The 16,698-nt window shown below is 42.6% G+C and overlaps 1 protein-coding gene across 1 annotated transcript in view; it reads left to right on the plus strand.

Moving 5' to 3' along the window:
• Positions 1-431: 431 nt before the first annotated feature.
• The window catches only part of OPRM1 (opioid receptor mu 1), a 32,530-nt gene continuing 16,263 nt past the window's right edge, over positions 432-16,698 (plus strand). Inside the window, exon 1 of the mRNA XM_073335232.1 lies at positions 432-967. Within this exon, the coding sequence (XP_073191333.1) occupies positions 663-967 (305 nt within the window). The 5' untranslated portion in view covers positions 432-662. The remainder of the gene's footprint in view (positions 968-16,698) is intronic.

Below are 16,698 nucleotides of genomic sequence, written 5' to 3' on the forward strand. Positions count from 1 at the left end.
CCCCCCCCCCCCGCGTTTCCTCTGCCCGGGGGCTGTACAAGAGGGACGGGGGGGAGTTGAAAGTCACCCAGTCTTGGGAGGCTGGGACACAGCAGTGGGGGTCACATCGTGTCCCCCTGGTACAAGTCCGTTAAAAAGAACAAATGCCAGGAGAGGAAAAGGCGACTCACGGCCCTTCCCCTCCCCCCGCAGGCTCCGCCTCTCCACGCTGGTCCGGCCAACACACACACTTGCCGCCCATCCAGCTGCGGGAGCGCACGTGCCGGCCGGCGGGCGGGCGGGCGAGCGCGCGCATCTGGCGGGCGGGCGAGCGAAGCTTTGCGGTTCCTTTGGCGCAAGATCCCGCTCTCCCTCCCCAGCCAGGCTGCCGCCTGCTCCCCGGCGCCCCCTCCCCGCCCCTTCCCGGCCGCTCCTCTGGGGGCCGAGGGGGGGTGGCAGCTTCCAGCCGACGACAGTGGCGTGTCAGGCGCTGCGAGGCGCGCTGTGCAGGTGTCACTTCGCCTCTCCCCGCCGCCCGGTGCGCCTCGCTGGCTGCGGGCTGGGGTCTCTCCCTCTCCAGCTGGGGGCGGCCTGCGAGGGACGCCGCTGAGCCCGCCCGCTGCCCGCCCCGCGGCTTACCTGCTGCTCGGCGGCGCGTCCTGCGCGCTCCTCCGCCCAGCACCATGGACAGCGCCTTCCCCGCCAACTCCAGCGCCTGCGGCCCCTTCGCGCCCCCCTCCGCCGCCTGCCCGCCCCTGCCGCCGGGCGTCTGGGGCAACCTGTCCGGGCGCCCGGAGGAGCCCGGCTGGAACCAGTCCGACGCCTGCAGCGGCGCCAACAGCAGCCACGGGGCAGGCGGCGGCGGCCCGTGCCCGGCGAGCGGGGTCAGCCCCTCCATGATCACCGCCATCACCATCATGGCTCTCTACTCCGTCGTGTGCGTGGTGGGGCTCTTCGGAAACTTCTTGGTCATGTATGTCATCATCAGGTAAGGGGCTGGGCAGGGGGCCGAAGGAGGCTGCCCCGGGGCCGGGGTGGGGGGGGGGGGAGCACGGAGGGAGAGAGACCGAGGAGGCTATAAAGCACCAAACACTTTGTTCTTAGTCACTGTCCTCGGCACTGCCCGCAACCCGGGAGTAGCTACCTGGCGCCAGACAGTGCAATTGCTTGACCCCGGGGCTGGGAGAGGACAGGATGTCTTTGCCTTGATGAGGCGGGCTGGAAGGGGGGCGTTAATCACTCTTGAATTGGCTCGGCTGAAAGTAGGGTCCTGCTTGGAGATACTTTCCACACCAAGCTCCGTCTCTCCCGCTGCGGTTGTGCTGGCCACCTGGAGAGGGTCTGAGATGCTCGCAAATTGCCTCTTCCTGCTTCAGACGGGGGGGGGGGGGGATCTTTTAGACAGACCTCTCTGTGTTCTTCTTTCTGCTTTGTGGCTAATCGAGACGATATTAATGTATTGCTAAAATACCCTATGAGGGGGCATGACGCCTCTGCCAGGGGCAAAGGGGAAAAGTTGCACTCTAGGTCTGGTAGTGAGAGAAAAATATTTCACAAAGATCAGATCAGAGGAAGGCAACGGACCTTTCTGCCTGATGAAGGAAATTTCAGCAAGGCTCAGAGGTGAGCTAACTAAACGAATAATGTTAAATTAGAGAGAAAGAAATTAGCACAGTGTGTCACAGAGGCAAAAGTGACATCTATTTGTTTACGTGGCAATTTGTAATCTTCATGGCTGTGATTTATAATCTGGTAAATACTCTCTGAGAGTCCAAAACCAATGCTCTAAAATAAGTGGAGAGAAATGCATTTGCTCAGAACATTTGTGATGTGCTTTCACGCAGAACTCTAGCATACTAGCTAAAGAGACAGAAGGCTTTAAAACTATGATTCTTTAACACTACACACACTCGTGAATATTATAACACCTAACCTTTTTAACACACATAGCCCTTTCTTCCTGGGGTTCTGTAGTCTCCCCCTTGAAATTAAAGTCAAAATTCCCACTGACCTCTACTAAGGAAAGGATTGGGCCCATTAAAACTAATTACTGTTTTTCCGATGTTGTTGCAATCTTTCTTAGCTTTCTCACAGATAATCCCACTTCCAGATAAATATATTTACTAGTGGGACAACTGTTATTCAAAGGAGCCATTTAAGATTTAAAGGGGTTTTTTTTAAATAAGTTGCAGTTGCTTCATGAGTGAGCCTGCCACACTTGCAAATCAGATTTCTTAATACAAGGCAAGTAAGAGAGGAATGAAATTTGCTCATTACATTTGTCTAACATTTGGGAGAAATCAGATTACAATCACTTTCTCTGAGAAAACAGCACCATCTATTGAAAGCAATGATCGCAACAGATGGAATTGCTGTAGAGGAAATTGGGGTTTCATTTAGAATACGTATTCTCTTGAGAAACAACACCTTTCTTGCATTAATTTTAATGTAATTTTTAAAGGTTTTCATGATGTGATGAGAAGAGGAAATAGAAATAATTCTATATATTAAAGCAAGGTGATATGTTGTTTTCCTGAGTGGTCCTGAAGTTATAAACAGTTAGTATTTTAAATAAATAAAAATAATACGATGCCTTACCAAAGGCAAAACCAGATTAGTAGTTATTTTCTAAAATTGTTATGTTTTTCACTAATTTAATTTTGTTGTTTTAAAATAAATTTGTATTTTCCAGGGAATACAAACTGGAGGGAACTTTTTAATGTCTGATTCAACCTGGGACTAATTTGGCAGATTGGTGCAGCAGGGCACAATTAGCAAGAATGGCATGGAAACTAGTTGCTAGTGATGAGAGCCGTTTTGTAACTGAAAGAGCAGGATGGAGACAGTCCCACAGCATCTGCTTGCATTACAGCAGCAACCACAGAAACTTCACAGTGGTCATATTTCCCAATATTGAAAATCTTAACTGCAGAAATACAGGATTTGAGATATTGATGAGAGTAGAAATTTGTCTCACCCACAGTATATATTTAAGAGCAGAAATATCATGCTAGTGAATTTATGGTACACCAATTAATAAGACAACTTGGCCGACAGGGTTAATGGAAATGGAGATTCAGTAATATACATCAGTGGTTCTAAATGGAGTAGTCCTATCCCAGGACAAGGAGCTGTTGTTTCAAATAACCCTTTAGGAACTGAATTTTGAATTGAAATAGCTGGAAAGATTCTGTACCACTCTGTGATTTTATCCAATCAGCAAGACATGCCATTTCCTGGCAACTTTCCAGCTGTACAAATACTTCCAAATGGCATGATGACCGTAATTGTATGATGCATGTATTGAATGTATTCCACTGGGGAAAATCAGATGCATAATATAACAGAGTAAGGATGCTTGTAATCAAATAAGTATTGGTTTGGGGTTGTTTAGTTATGCTGACTGAACCTGTTAAATATCCAATAACTGATAGTACCATTTTAACAATCTTTGCTTTTATTATTATTTGTATTACAGCAGCATCAAGAAGCCTCGGTGTCCTAGACATGGTACATAGGCATTTTAAGGAACAGTCTCTTCCCCAAAGAGCTTACAATCTAAATAGACAAGACAAAGAGTGGGAGAAAGGAAGTATTATTACTTTCATTTTACAGATGGGGATATGAGGCACAAAGAGGTTAAGGGTGGGATCCATAAAGGTACTTAGGCACCTAAGTCCCAGTTTTAGGCACCAGTGAGATCCACCAAACTCCTACTTGGCTGCCACATAACCTTATAAGTGGCTACAGTCACTCAGCACGTATGCTTTTGCAGTAAACGTTCCCCAGGCGCCCATGTTCCTACCTGTGGACATGTGCACTGCTGCCTCATTCTAGGCATCTGGGTACCTATCTCCCACCTAAGCCCCAGAGTCATTTGCAAACCAGGGGAAGATACGTGTTTGGCTGCCTAAGTTGGGGTGGGAGGGCAGGATTTGATGCAATGAGCATTGCAATGAGCATTGCCTATCACATTGAGCTCCTCAGGTGAGTTCACACAAAACTGCAAGGGATGAAGGGGAAGAGGCCTCCCTTATAACCTTTAGCCCAGTGGTTAGGGTATGCAGGTGGAATATAAGAGACCCCTGGTTCAAGTCCACCCCTCTGCCTGATAAGTAAAAGGGATTTGAATAGGGATCTGCCACCTTTCACGTAAGTGCTTTAACCACTAAGCAGTAGAGTCATTCTAACTGTCTGTGACTCAATTAATATTCAGTTATTTAATTAAAATGGAACAACTTCAATTGGAGAGATTGAGAGAGATACGCACCAGAATATTCTATTTCTTCAATGGGAGTTAGGCACCTAAATACCTTTGAGGAACTGGGCCTGGGTACCTTGGAGGGTCAGGCCCAGCAAGAACAGTAATGACTTGATCTTCAGAGGTGTTGAGCTTCAATAACTCCGGCTCTTTTGGAAATGTAGTTGAAAGCACGTAGAGTTGCCCCATAGTTAAGGTGAAAGCTCCATTAGAAGTAGTCAAACATCTACCCCTAGCTCCTCCAAAAAGAAAAGGTCTTTCTGAAATTTTGCACACCACATTTCATCCCTGGGTACATTATCTTTCCAGGAAGTTTGATAACATTAAGAAAAGGGGTTTTAAAATTATGGTTTTGGGGCCTTGATCATGCAAGTCCTTGCATAATGTTCAGGTCTAACTGTAATCCTCCATACTACTACTCAAGCCACTTCTGCATCTGCTCCCTTACTCTCCTGAGCAAAAGGGGTCAAGTCAAAGAGTGAAAGACATAGGCTTAAATGTGAATCTCAGTTTGCAAATTAGGTGCTTTGCTTATCTGTTTGCTCTTTTCCTTGACAAAATTTTTGCCAATAGGGAGGAGTGACTTGGCAGCTATTCGGCAGCATTCTCATTGATGCAGGATCAGATTCTCCAGCACATCCTGACTCTCTCGTCACTTTACCTTGAATTTATATGTACACCATTCTTTACCTGCATCCTGTCAGATCAAGTCCTGTGTAGCCAACTCTAAGTTGTTTCTCAGTGATGATCAAGCAGCTCCTCTGCTGTGTTTCTGAGTGAACAATAGAACTCCATTTTATCATCCTCCATTGATTTCTTGACTATTTTGGTGCTATATTAGCTATTTTCTTTATGGATTCCATATAAATATTAATTCCAAAATGAATAGGATGCTGTAATGCTTTTCAAAAGACATGAAGGTGAATTATAATTTTCTTCTTAAATTAACATTTTCGTTGGCAAACATTGTTAGGCAACAACATATGTGACTTCTAGCTATTGAGTGGCACATAGATACAGTGTGCTATTAGTAACACAATGAATTCAGTTACCAAAGCAATCTATGGGCCCTGTCCTGCTCCCATTCAAGTCAGTGGGAGATTTGTCATGGATGTGCATGGGAGGAGGATTGCGTCTAAGGGTCAGATCTCCAAAGCTATTTAGGCACCTAACTTCCACTGATTTCAATGGGAGGTAACTGCCTAAATACCTTTGAGGATCTGAGACTTTAGCATGTCCAGTGTTAGAAAGATATAATACAAATGTAGTCAATTATCCTTGACACTACATGGATGTCTGGAAAAACGGAATATTTACCTCAGAGCTCAATCCTGCAAGGTACTGAACTCCTCCTGAGAGGAGCTTAGTGCCCACAACACCCAGTAAAGTCAATGGGAACTGAAGGCACAGCACACTTCTCAGGATTGAAGCCTTAACTGCATTTCTCATAAATTAAGACTGAAGTTCCCTTGGTGATGTGTTCTTAACAAGAAATGCCTTGTATCTTGACGGTAAATGATCTGCCTAGTACCACAAACTTGAAATTACAACATAAGAATGGCCATACTGGGTCAGACCACTGGTCCATCTCGCCCAGTATCCTGCCTTCTGACAGCGGCCAATGCCCGGTGTTTCAGAGGGAATGAACAGGAGCTGGCAATTTTCAAGTGATCCATCCCGTTGTCCGCTCCTAGCTTCTGGCAGACAGACGCTTAGGACACCCAGATGAAAAGAGTCTTTGCCAAATGATAGAAAACAAAATTCCTCCCTTCAGATTTCTGAGGACATTTTTTTTGTTTTACTAATGATTTAAAGGAAAGAGAAGCTACGATTAAGCCCACTGAAATCAATGGAAGTCTTTCAGTTGACTTCAGTGGGTTTTGGATCAGGCTCTGTATGAATAAAAAATAACATTACTTTTAGTTTTTATCATAAAATATGCTTTATATATTGTGGCAAATTGCTGGTACGATTATGATGGGTCCCACGCTTCCTCTGGGGGGGGGGGGTCAGGGTGCAGTTTCCTGCCCCAGAACTAGGGTATCTACTGTCCCACTAGTAACCCAGAGAAGGGGAGGGGAGGGGGCGGGACCCGGGCCCGCCCTCTACTCCGGGTCCCAGCCCAGAGGCCCTTGGGATAGTGGTAAACCACTTGAACTAGTGCTTCCTGCCCCTGAGTTACTTCCCTCTCCTGCTCTTCAGCTTGTGGGGCTTCCTGCCCTCTCTCTCTGCACAAGCCTGGTGTCTCTTTACCTAGGGTCTTAGTCTTCTAGCCAGCCACAGCACTTCTCCAAACTCTCCTCTGCTCCAACTCCTTCAAACTGCTCTCTGCTCCAACCGCTCCTGGTCTGATTGAAGCAGGGGGGTTTTATCATGTGACTGGCTTCAGGTGCTCTAATTGGCTTGAGGTGCTTTAATTAGTCTATAGCAAACTTTCTTCCCTCTACAGGGAATAAGGCTCCCTTCTAGTACTCTCCTGCTGCCCTCTGGCCATGCTGTATCACAATATTCAAACAATTGAAAATTTTATTTTGTTCTTTCAGTCAAGACATGGTGGTTAGAGCCCAATCTATTGCCAGGACATATTTCAGAGTCATCCCTTTGTGATCAGATGAAGAAGGAAGCAGCAGGCAACAGCAAGTCCAACCTGCACATAGCTGATCTCCGTGTGTTAGTTACAGCTAAAACAGGTCAATTTTTGTAAAAGAAAAGTGACGATTGAAAAATGGCCCTTTTTAAAACCAAACATTTCATACAAAACTCATAACTTTCTCTAAGAATTTTGCTTGCCATGGCATTTTTCACAGTTATCCCACTTTTTTATCAAAACTATTACCAACATTTTCCATGTGAAAGCTGGGAATTCTGATTCAGTGGTGAGTTGGCATCTAGCAATTTAAGTAGCCATGACCCCTCGATAGAATCATAGTATCATAGAATCATAGAATATCAGGGTTGGAAGGGACCTCAGGAGGTCATCTAGTCCAACCCCCTGCTCAAAAGCAGGACCAATCCCCAATTAAATCATCCCAGCCAGGGCTTTGTCAAGCCTGACCTTAAAAACTTCTAAGGAAGGAGATTCCACCACCTCCCTAGGCAACGCATTCCAATGTTTCACCACCCTCCTAGTGAAAAAGTTTTTCCTAATATCCAACCTAAACCTCCTCCACTGCAACTTGAGACCATTACTCCTTGTCCTGTCCTCTTCCACCACTGAGAATAGTCTAGAACCATCCTCTCTGGAATCACCTCTCAGGTAGTTGAAAGCAGCTATCAAATCCCCCCTCATTCTTCTCTTCTGCAGACTAAACAATCCCAGTTCCCTCAGCCTCTCTTCATAAGTCATGTGTTCCAGACCTCTAATCATTTTTGTTGCCCTTCGCTGGACTCTTTCCAATTTATCCACATCCTTCTTGTGGTGTGAGGCCCAAAACTGGACACAGTACTCCAGATGAGGCCTCACCAATGTTGAATAGAGGGGGACGATCACGTCCCTCGATCTGCTCGCTATGGCCCTACTTATACATCCCAAAATGCCATTGGCCTTCTTGGCAACAAGGGCACACTGCTGACTCATATCCAGCTTCTCGTCCACTGTCACCCCTAGGTCCTTTTCCGCAGAACTGCTGCCTAGCCATTCGGTCCCTACTCTGTAGCCATTCGGTCCCTAGTCTGTAATAGGATAGGTCATCCTGTGTTAGCATGGGGCAGGAGAAGAGGAGGAAGATGAGCCCTCAAGGATCAGAGGCAGGAGGCAGAAGACAGGCTGTTCAGGATTTTGATGAGGGGCAGTAAAGGAGGGAAATGGGCTTAGTGGGATAGTGAGGGGCCGTGGTGTAGAAGGAAGAGCCCTCGGAGCTCATGATGGGAGGCAGAGAGAAGGTCTAGGGCCAAATTAAGCCTATCCAGGGCAGTAAGCACACCACACTATTAGAAATTGACCTAATGCTATGGCACCCCTTTTGTAGCCACCAAGATCATCTCTCTTATCTGAAGAGGTAGGGTGGCAGCACTGGGGTCCCTCCAGTACTTAGCTCGGTAATTGAGGTGCATCTCCTTGGGTGAGTTGGTTGGACACACTGCACTCGTCTGCTCCTGCCACCCATACAGTGCTTTGCTGGATTGGTGTTGGTAGGGTGCCTCAAAGCAGGGATCTGGAAGTTAACACCTCATTGATATGCATTGTGAGGTTCATCCCTCTCAGAGTATAATTTCAGGGTCTCTGCAAACTCAGACTAATGTCTCTGCATCAGCTGCACTGCAGGTGCCATTTTCAAACTTTTCTTCACAACCAAGAAGACTAGAAACTTTTTTTTTTAACTGAAAGACAAGTTTCTCATGTAATCACAGGACTCCTAAATCTGGAGCCAAAGTGCCTATGCCTTAATCCAGACTCAGAGTGGGGTACAGAAGGGATTGAAAATGTTGATGCTGATGTGTATTTTTTATAGGAAGGGTTTTAGAAGGGGACTCAATGATTCTTTTTCTTGTGTTATGTGTCAATATTGTGAGGGTAATTTTTTCTTTGCTTATTTTGTGGAAAATAATGCTGCTGATTTCTTCAGATTCTTTCTGCTTTTGACATGTGGTATGTGTGTTTTTCTTTCCTAATGGCAACAGGGGGTTTATCATGCTTGGTTTTCTTAATTGCTTTTTTGAGTGGTGAAACAGTGTTTTTGGGAGTGTTTGTTGTTTGGAATGCTGTACATTAGAATCCCATTAACTTATTAATGACTAAGAGACCCACTACTGAATTATTGAAATTGTCAAAAGGCCTGATCCAAAGCCCAGAGAAATCAATGGAACTCTTTCAGTTGATGTCAGTGGGTTTTGGATCAGGCCCGGTAGGAGAACACTGTGAAAAAGCAAAGGTGATGTATCACAAAATATGTTTTATATATTCAAATACTTAAACTTATTGTTATTAATTACTGGATAATGTTCCAGGATACACTACTATAGTAGAATTTGTAAAATGAATTAATTCTGGGCAGTATGTGACCTCACTGTAATTGTATTTGATAATAGGCATTTGCAGAGTAACGGAAAGAAACTGCATTTTTGTGCAAATTATAGAGTGTGGATTAGCAAATTCTACTGTGGGTTTTTTTGGTTTTGTATGTTTTGTGCTTGTTTCTGCAGTGCGAAAGCCCTGGTCTAATAAATGTGTTATCAACAACGGAATTCTGTCAGAAATCTATTTGGACAACCTACTTCATGAAATCATACCTAACAATCGCTCCAAGTGCAAAGCACTAAAACCAAATCCCACTGTGAATGTTTTGGGGGAGGGGGTTGCAATAGTGCTGCACTTTTAACTTTCTTCAAGTGGGATAAAAACTATGTGCAGTGTCTGGGACACTAACATCCCTTTTTCTATTTATGGTATTATTATTTGTAGGGCTGTCAATCGCAGTTAAGTCAAGTGATTAACTCAAAACAAATTAATTAAATTTTTAAAATTAATTGCAATTAATTGCAGTTTTAATTACACTGTTAATAATAGAATACCAATTTACATTTATTATAAATATTTTGGATGTTTTTCTATATTTTCAAATCTATTGATTTCAATTATATCACAAGTACAAAGTGTACACTACTCACTTTATATAATTTTATTACAGATATTTGCCCGGTAAAAAGCTAAACAAAAGTAATAGTATTTATCAGTTCACCTCATACAAGTACTTTAGTGCAATCTCTTTGTCGTGCATGTACAACTTACAAATTTAGAATTTTTTTTTACATAACTGCACTCAAAAACAAACAATGTAAAACTTTAGAGCCTACAAGTCCACTCAGTCCTACTTCTTGTTCAGCCAATTGCTAAGACAAACAAGTTTGTTTACATTTACAGGAGATAATGCTGCCCACTTCTTATTTACAATGTCACCTGAAAGTGAGAACAGGCACTCATATTGCACTGTTGTAGTTGGCATTACAAGGTATTTACATGCCAGATATGCTAAACATTCATATGCCCTTTCATGCTTTGACTTGTAGATTGCACTATTATTTATCTTTTTAAAGTGCAAATATTTGTAATAAAAATAATAATGTAAAGTGAGCACTCTACACTTTGTTTTCTGCATTGTAATTGAAATCAATATGTTTGAAAATGTAGAAAAACATCCAAAATATTTATAATACATTTAAATTGTTATTCTATTGTTGTTTAACAGTGCGATTAAAACTGCGATTAAGCGTGATTAATTTTTTTAATGGTTTGACAGCCTGAATTATTTGTTAGTTTTAGTAGTCGTACCAGGGTACTGACTTTCTTAAGCTTTTCCTTTAAGACTATACTAGTATTTTATGAGAGCTGTCTGGAGGACAATTCTGGTTTGTGGCAGCTTTCAAAATTTTTGATCCACACTAGCACAAAACCAAAACCTTTTGAATGTTTTTATGAAAAATAGAATTGTGTTGAAATGTCTGTTTTCAGATTGAAACATGAGGTTTTCTGGTCAGGAAGGTGTTTTGAGTCCATGGCTCGCTGGATACTTCAGACCACAGAGAGCAACTCTCATGTTCTATAGCTTGCTGGGTAGAGCACTGGCTGGGCTGTGGGAGATCCTGCTTCAAGTTCCTTGACTCTGCTGTGAATCAAGGACTTGAACCTGGGACTCTCTCAAGTCAGTGCAAATCAGTGATCAGAAGGCTATAGAGTATGAGAAAGTCTCTCTCTCATGTGTTTCAGCTTTGACACAATGACACTTTGTCAAAAATATTTCTTCCAACTCTAATTTTTACTTGCTCACTGTCTTGAAGCTGCACAAGAATGGAGTGCTGCAGACATCCTGTACTGTTGGCACTACAATTGTGCAGGGATAGCATGCCAGTGCTGCTGATTTGGTATGAATTACCCTTTGTTTCATACCAATTTATACCTTTTCATTCCTTTGTGTGCTTTGCACAAGGGAATGGGGTGACTGGGCCCAAGAAAGGTAGTTTTGGACTGAATTTTGATATAGATAGGAGGTCAGTGAAGGTGACGGAGGATGCTGTGCGTGTGATGGAAGAAGACTCAACAACTCTTTCTCTGACAAGATTTAAAGCTTTAGTCATTATTCACAGGGAAGAATAGGGGCCAAAACTGACAGATAGCAAGGGATTACGAATTAAGGCATTCTAAGACTTTGTCAACACTAGCATTTCTGTTGGCAAAACTTTTGTCAGTCAGGGGTGTGAAAAAACATACGTTTCACTGACAAAAGTGCAGGTGTGGACAAAGTCTCTTGCTGACATAGCTACTGCCACTCACTGGGGGTGGATTAATTATGCTCTTCCACCAGCATAGAGTGGCTACGGATCTTACAGGGGCACGGTATATAGTGTAGCCATAGCTTAAGATGGGAACTGTTTGGACCAGGCATAGGTTGAATAACCAGACAAAAATTATTGTAAAGGAAATTTTATCAATATTCATGGGCTGGTTGGAAATACTTTAGATCCAAATTTTTCTTTTTTTTTACTTTGTATACACATTGAGGAGTAAGAGGCGGGTATATCATGGTCTGTACCACACATTCTTACTTTTGTATTATTATTCTCCCTGGCCTCTGACTTACCCCTCCTAAGTTTGTCATTAACTCTGTTTGTAACCCTTCTTTATTTAGATCCAGACACACGTGTTTACATTATCCCCAAGGTATTCAAAATAAGCAAGGTCAGTACAATGTAAGCCCTTAGATTGTAAACTCTTTGGGTCACGGATCATGACATTTCTATGTTCTTAGAGAAACCGAGCACACTTAGGAGGTTAGATAAATGGTAAATAGCAATTAATGTAGAACACATTTTCAGTATTTGTGGGTTGGGTGGAGGGTGATTTTTGTTTCTATCAAAAATAGGCTAACTGAGAAGAAAATAGTGCATGTTTTGAGAATTCAAACCATCACAGTTCCTGAGTAACAGTTAGCCCAGTGATGATATGAAAAATGCACCCGTTATATGTTGCATTAAAGTCCATATGGCTAGCATTATTACTATGAAGTTATTGAACAGTTATGAGAAAATACCACCTGGTATTTCATGTTAAATAACCTGAACACAATTGTAGCTATCAGTCTATCAATCCATATATTTTATATTTACAGAAAGACAAGTGTCTGTGTTTGCATACCATCCTGTGGTTGAAATTTAGCCTGTGTAATCTCTACAGCTTGGTAAATCTTTGACTATCAGGCCATTTTCCCCCTAGAGATCAAGGGAACCAAATTGACGAAAAGCATTTATACCTTTGTATTTATTTTATTAGGACTTGAACAAAGGATGAACATGACTCAAATGCTCTTTTCTCTGCCTTTATTCAGCCTCGTTAACAAAATCTATATTAACATTTTTTACATTGATATATCACATTTAGGATAAATTGGGTGCCTCGGGGGATTGGTAATGGTCCACATAAGCTATCGTCTTATTTAAGTCTAGTTCAGACTGCCACTGATCAAAAGTTGTTGTTACCATTTAGAGGTCAATCCTGTGAGGTTATCTAATACCTCTGCTACACCCCTGGATGATTTGGTGCAACGCACGTTACGATATCATACCTTAAAGGAAATACTGGGTGGAGAGAATGTTGCGTCTCATAAAAGGAGTGTTACACAAATTACCACACCATGCAACACACGAACTCCAGGAAGAACTGTGCTTCTGAGGAATGTCCCTGAAGAACAATGCCTCCCAGACCACCCCCAGGGCAATACATCTGTGCCCCATATCTTACTTTGGGCTGTGCGAATTAGCTTTATTTAGCTTTCTCATTAGATGCAACTGTGTAAAAATCCTGCAACTTCATGTTAATGATAACAATTGTGGTCAGATAACACTGACAGGATGAGATCAACATTTATCATCTAAAGTTATTTGTCTTGCAAATATCATACTAAGTGATTTAAGGCATTTGTAATCACTTCACATACAACTCAGAGTGATGAGTTTGCCGATTTTCCTTAAAAGCTAAGAACCAAATTATATCCATGAAGCTGCATGCACATCTGATGACCAGTTTTGACCCATATATTACAAAGCCAAAGTCACTCCACTTTGCTACATGTTGTTCTCAACTAATAAATTAGAGTTATTATTGAGCCAAATTCTGCTCTTACCTCCGCTAATGGAAATTTGTAGTAAATCAATTTGTTCCAGAAGGATTACTCAGAATTTACCCTGTTAAGCCTAAGGACAGGATTTAGCCCAGGACGCATGAAGTAATTAGCTGTTAAATGCAGAATGATTCTATTTTTATGGACCATGATTCATATGGAAATTTCCTTCTGAGTTCAAACCAATAATTCATCTAGTCCAGTGTGCTGTCTGATCATGACTGTGTCAATCAGGGTCCACACAGCACAGGGGGAGAACAGGTTTACTTCCACCCCCAAATTGAGCAGTTAAACCAACTGATTGCATACTGTATTATTGTACTACAAAAGAGTAAGGCCTTTTATGAAAGCTTGTGATGTTCTGAACTTGATGGTGATTCTGAGATATGTATTATATATTGTGATTATGAATCTGTAGAAAACTACTCCTAACCAGTACAGCTTCAGCTATACCTCACAGCAGGGAGGGGCACCTCCCAAGCCAGTTGTTTACAGGAAACCAGCTTCAACAACTACCCATCCCTTGTCCAGCCCAGGAAAAGTCAATGGTGGACCATTATAATTAATGGGAAGACATTGAGACATCAAGTTCAGCTATCAAGATCAGAATTTTTTTAAAATTCTTGGCAAATTGACAAGTCAGAAAAACTGAATTGTTTTAGGGCAAACAAAAGGGTTCTTTTAGACAAAAGGGAAGCATTTTGTTTTGATCCATGTTTGATTGGTGTTTAAAATATTATTAAATAATTTTTAATTAAAAAATTTCCTAGCAGCCATGACGCATTGCTTATATGCACACAGGTCCTGTGGAGTATTCCTGCAAATGTTGTATTTGTTATTATGGGTGCAACCACTGATTTTTCTCAAAAATACGTTTCACTGGAAGCATGGGGGAGGGAGGGAAGGTGAGTAGTTGAAGTATGTATTAGCAACATTCATCTTTTCTCAGTGGTGTATTACACAGCTCGTATGGGAGCAACAGTTACTACTGGAGACCCACCTTGTGTCATACTACCTAGTCATAATGGGACTGAGTTAAAGGTGGTTTGACAGTCTTACCTCCTTTGACTGCAGGGAAGTTCAACAGTCTAAACACTTTTGACTGCAGGGAAGTTTCACCCATTTACACTAGAGTTGATAGGGCTCCAAATGTTCTTACTGTTTATTAGTTTGTGTATCAGAGCATTCACTTTACAGTAATTTCTTTTTAAAATGAAATTGCTCTTCATTGCAAGTCTGGGAAAAGAGGAGGATTAAGACAATAAGAATTTTTTTGCACTGAAACATAAAAAAACAAAGAATTTTTTTCCCCTGGCGGTTCTCTCGCTTTTAGAGATGTATTGTAATAAAGAAACACCACATTATCAGATTGTTTTTATTTAGTGCAGGCTCCTGCTAGGGCTATTTCCATACATATATGTGCAATAAAAAAGAGGAAATAAAATCATGAGATAAAAACAGTGATAAAATAATTACATTATATAAGCTTTGCAGCAATGGCACATGCTAGCTAAAATAAATTCCTTATTCTCTGACTGCTAGTCTTTGCAGTCAAAGCAGAAAATGTTGCCTCAGCTGGCAGATAAGATTTCCTCTCTGAATGGAGACAAACTGCCATTCTTTGAGAAGAAAAACGCTTTTTGTTCCATCTGGGGGAGGACTAATATCAGTAAATAATGCATAATAAGTCATGGACAAAATGTGAGAGGTCCCTCCATTGGGAGCAAGTGATGGGAGGTAGGGGGAGAGGAGCCATTAAAAAAAAGCAACTAGTGAATTAATGACAGGTTTCAGAGTAACAGCCGTGTTAGTCTGTATTCGCAAAAAGAAAAGGAGTACTTGTGGCACCTTAGAGACTAACCAATTTATTTGAGCATAAGCTTTCATGAGCTACAGCTCACTTCATCGGATGCATACTGTAGAAACTGCAGAAGACATTATATACACAGAGAACATGAAACAATACCTCCTCCCACCCCACTCTCCTGCTGGTAATAGCTTATCTAAAGTGATCACTCTCCTTACAATGTGTATGATAATCAAGTTGGGCCATTTCCAGCACAAATCCAGGTTTTCTCACCACCCCCCCCCACACACACAAACTCACTCTCCTGCTGGTAATAGCCCATCCAAAGTGACCACTCTCTTTACAATGTGTATGATAATCAAGGTGGGCCATTTCCAGCACAAATCCAGGTTTTCTCACACCCCCCCACTTTTTTTTCCAAAAACCACACACACAAACTCACTCTCCTGCTGGTAATAGCTTATCCAAAGTGACCACTCTCCTTACAATGTGTATGAAAATCAAGGTGGCACAAGTACTCCTTTTCTTTTAGTGAATTAATGGGCAGCTTGAGCCCAAGGCCAAACATATTAAAACAATTAGTTAAAAACCTGAATGAGTCAGACACCCCCAGTGAGACATGCAAATGGGTGTCACATCATTCCCTACAAGAGCTGTGGCAGGTGCTAAAAATCAACTGGAACCAACAATTACCTCAGCTTTCATGCCCTCCTTTCCAGAAGCTGGGTTGCTGCTGAAGCTGCTAATTGGCCCTGAATGCGTGAGAAAGGGCAGTGAACACACAGGCTTCTCCAAAGTAAATTTTAGTCTTTTGAAGCTACTTCCTTCTCCTATCCTGCAGGTGTTCTTTGAATTCAGGGTGGGGGTTAGCATTGCTCTTGTCTCCTAGAGATGCTTCTCCTCCTCTCATTGCACCCTCTAGTATGGGAGGAGAGTAGCTCGGAGGGCAGAGACTTGGAGGAAGAAAGAAAATTTAGGGGAAGAGACACCTTGGGGAAGGGGAATAGAGTCCAGGGGAAAGAATGAGGTGAAGAAAGGACATTGTGGGGAGGGGAATCCACAGAATAAAAGACCAAAGTAATGGGAGGGAGGAGTTCGGTGAACAAAGACTGGTCTAAACTAACCTAACCAGTTGACCTCCACCAATATAGGCAGGGCTTTGGAGCGGAGCCCGCGGAGCAGCTCCGGAGCAGTGGAGCTACAGGTTTTTGCCTGGGGCTGGAGCGGAGCCGGAGCACAGCTCCAAAGCCCTGAATATAGGAGCTATGCTTTGGTCCAGTACATTCTACATTCAGATCTACTGTATATCTTTTCAAATGCCTCTGCAGAAATTCCTTTGGGAAGCTGCACATCATCTAGCAGTTATGTAAGGAGAGAAGGGGGTTGCCTCCAACAGTAAAGCCAGAAATTGGATTATTTGGTGGCACTACTTCATTCCATGCGGAGCACAGCAAGAACTATAACTGTTCAGCGTGATCTCAGTTCTGGTATACCCTCCCAACACTCGGCTGCACGTATGTCTTGGCAACTCTTTCCTCTCT

Source organism: Lepidochelys kempii, chromosome 3 (assembly GCF_965140285.1).
Source record: "Lepidochelys kempii isolate rLepKem1 chromosome 3, rLepKem1.hap1, whole genome shotgun sequence".
NCBI classification, from domain to species: domain Eukaryota; kingdom Metazoa; phylum Chordata; order Testudines; family Cheloniidae; genus Lepidochelys; species Lepidochelys kempii.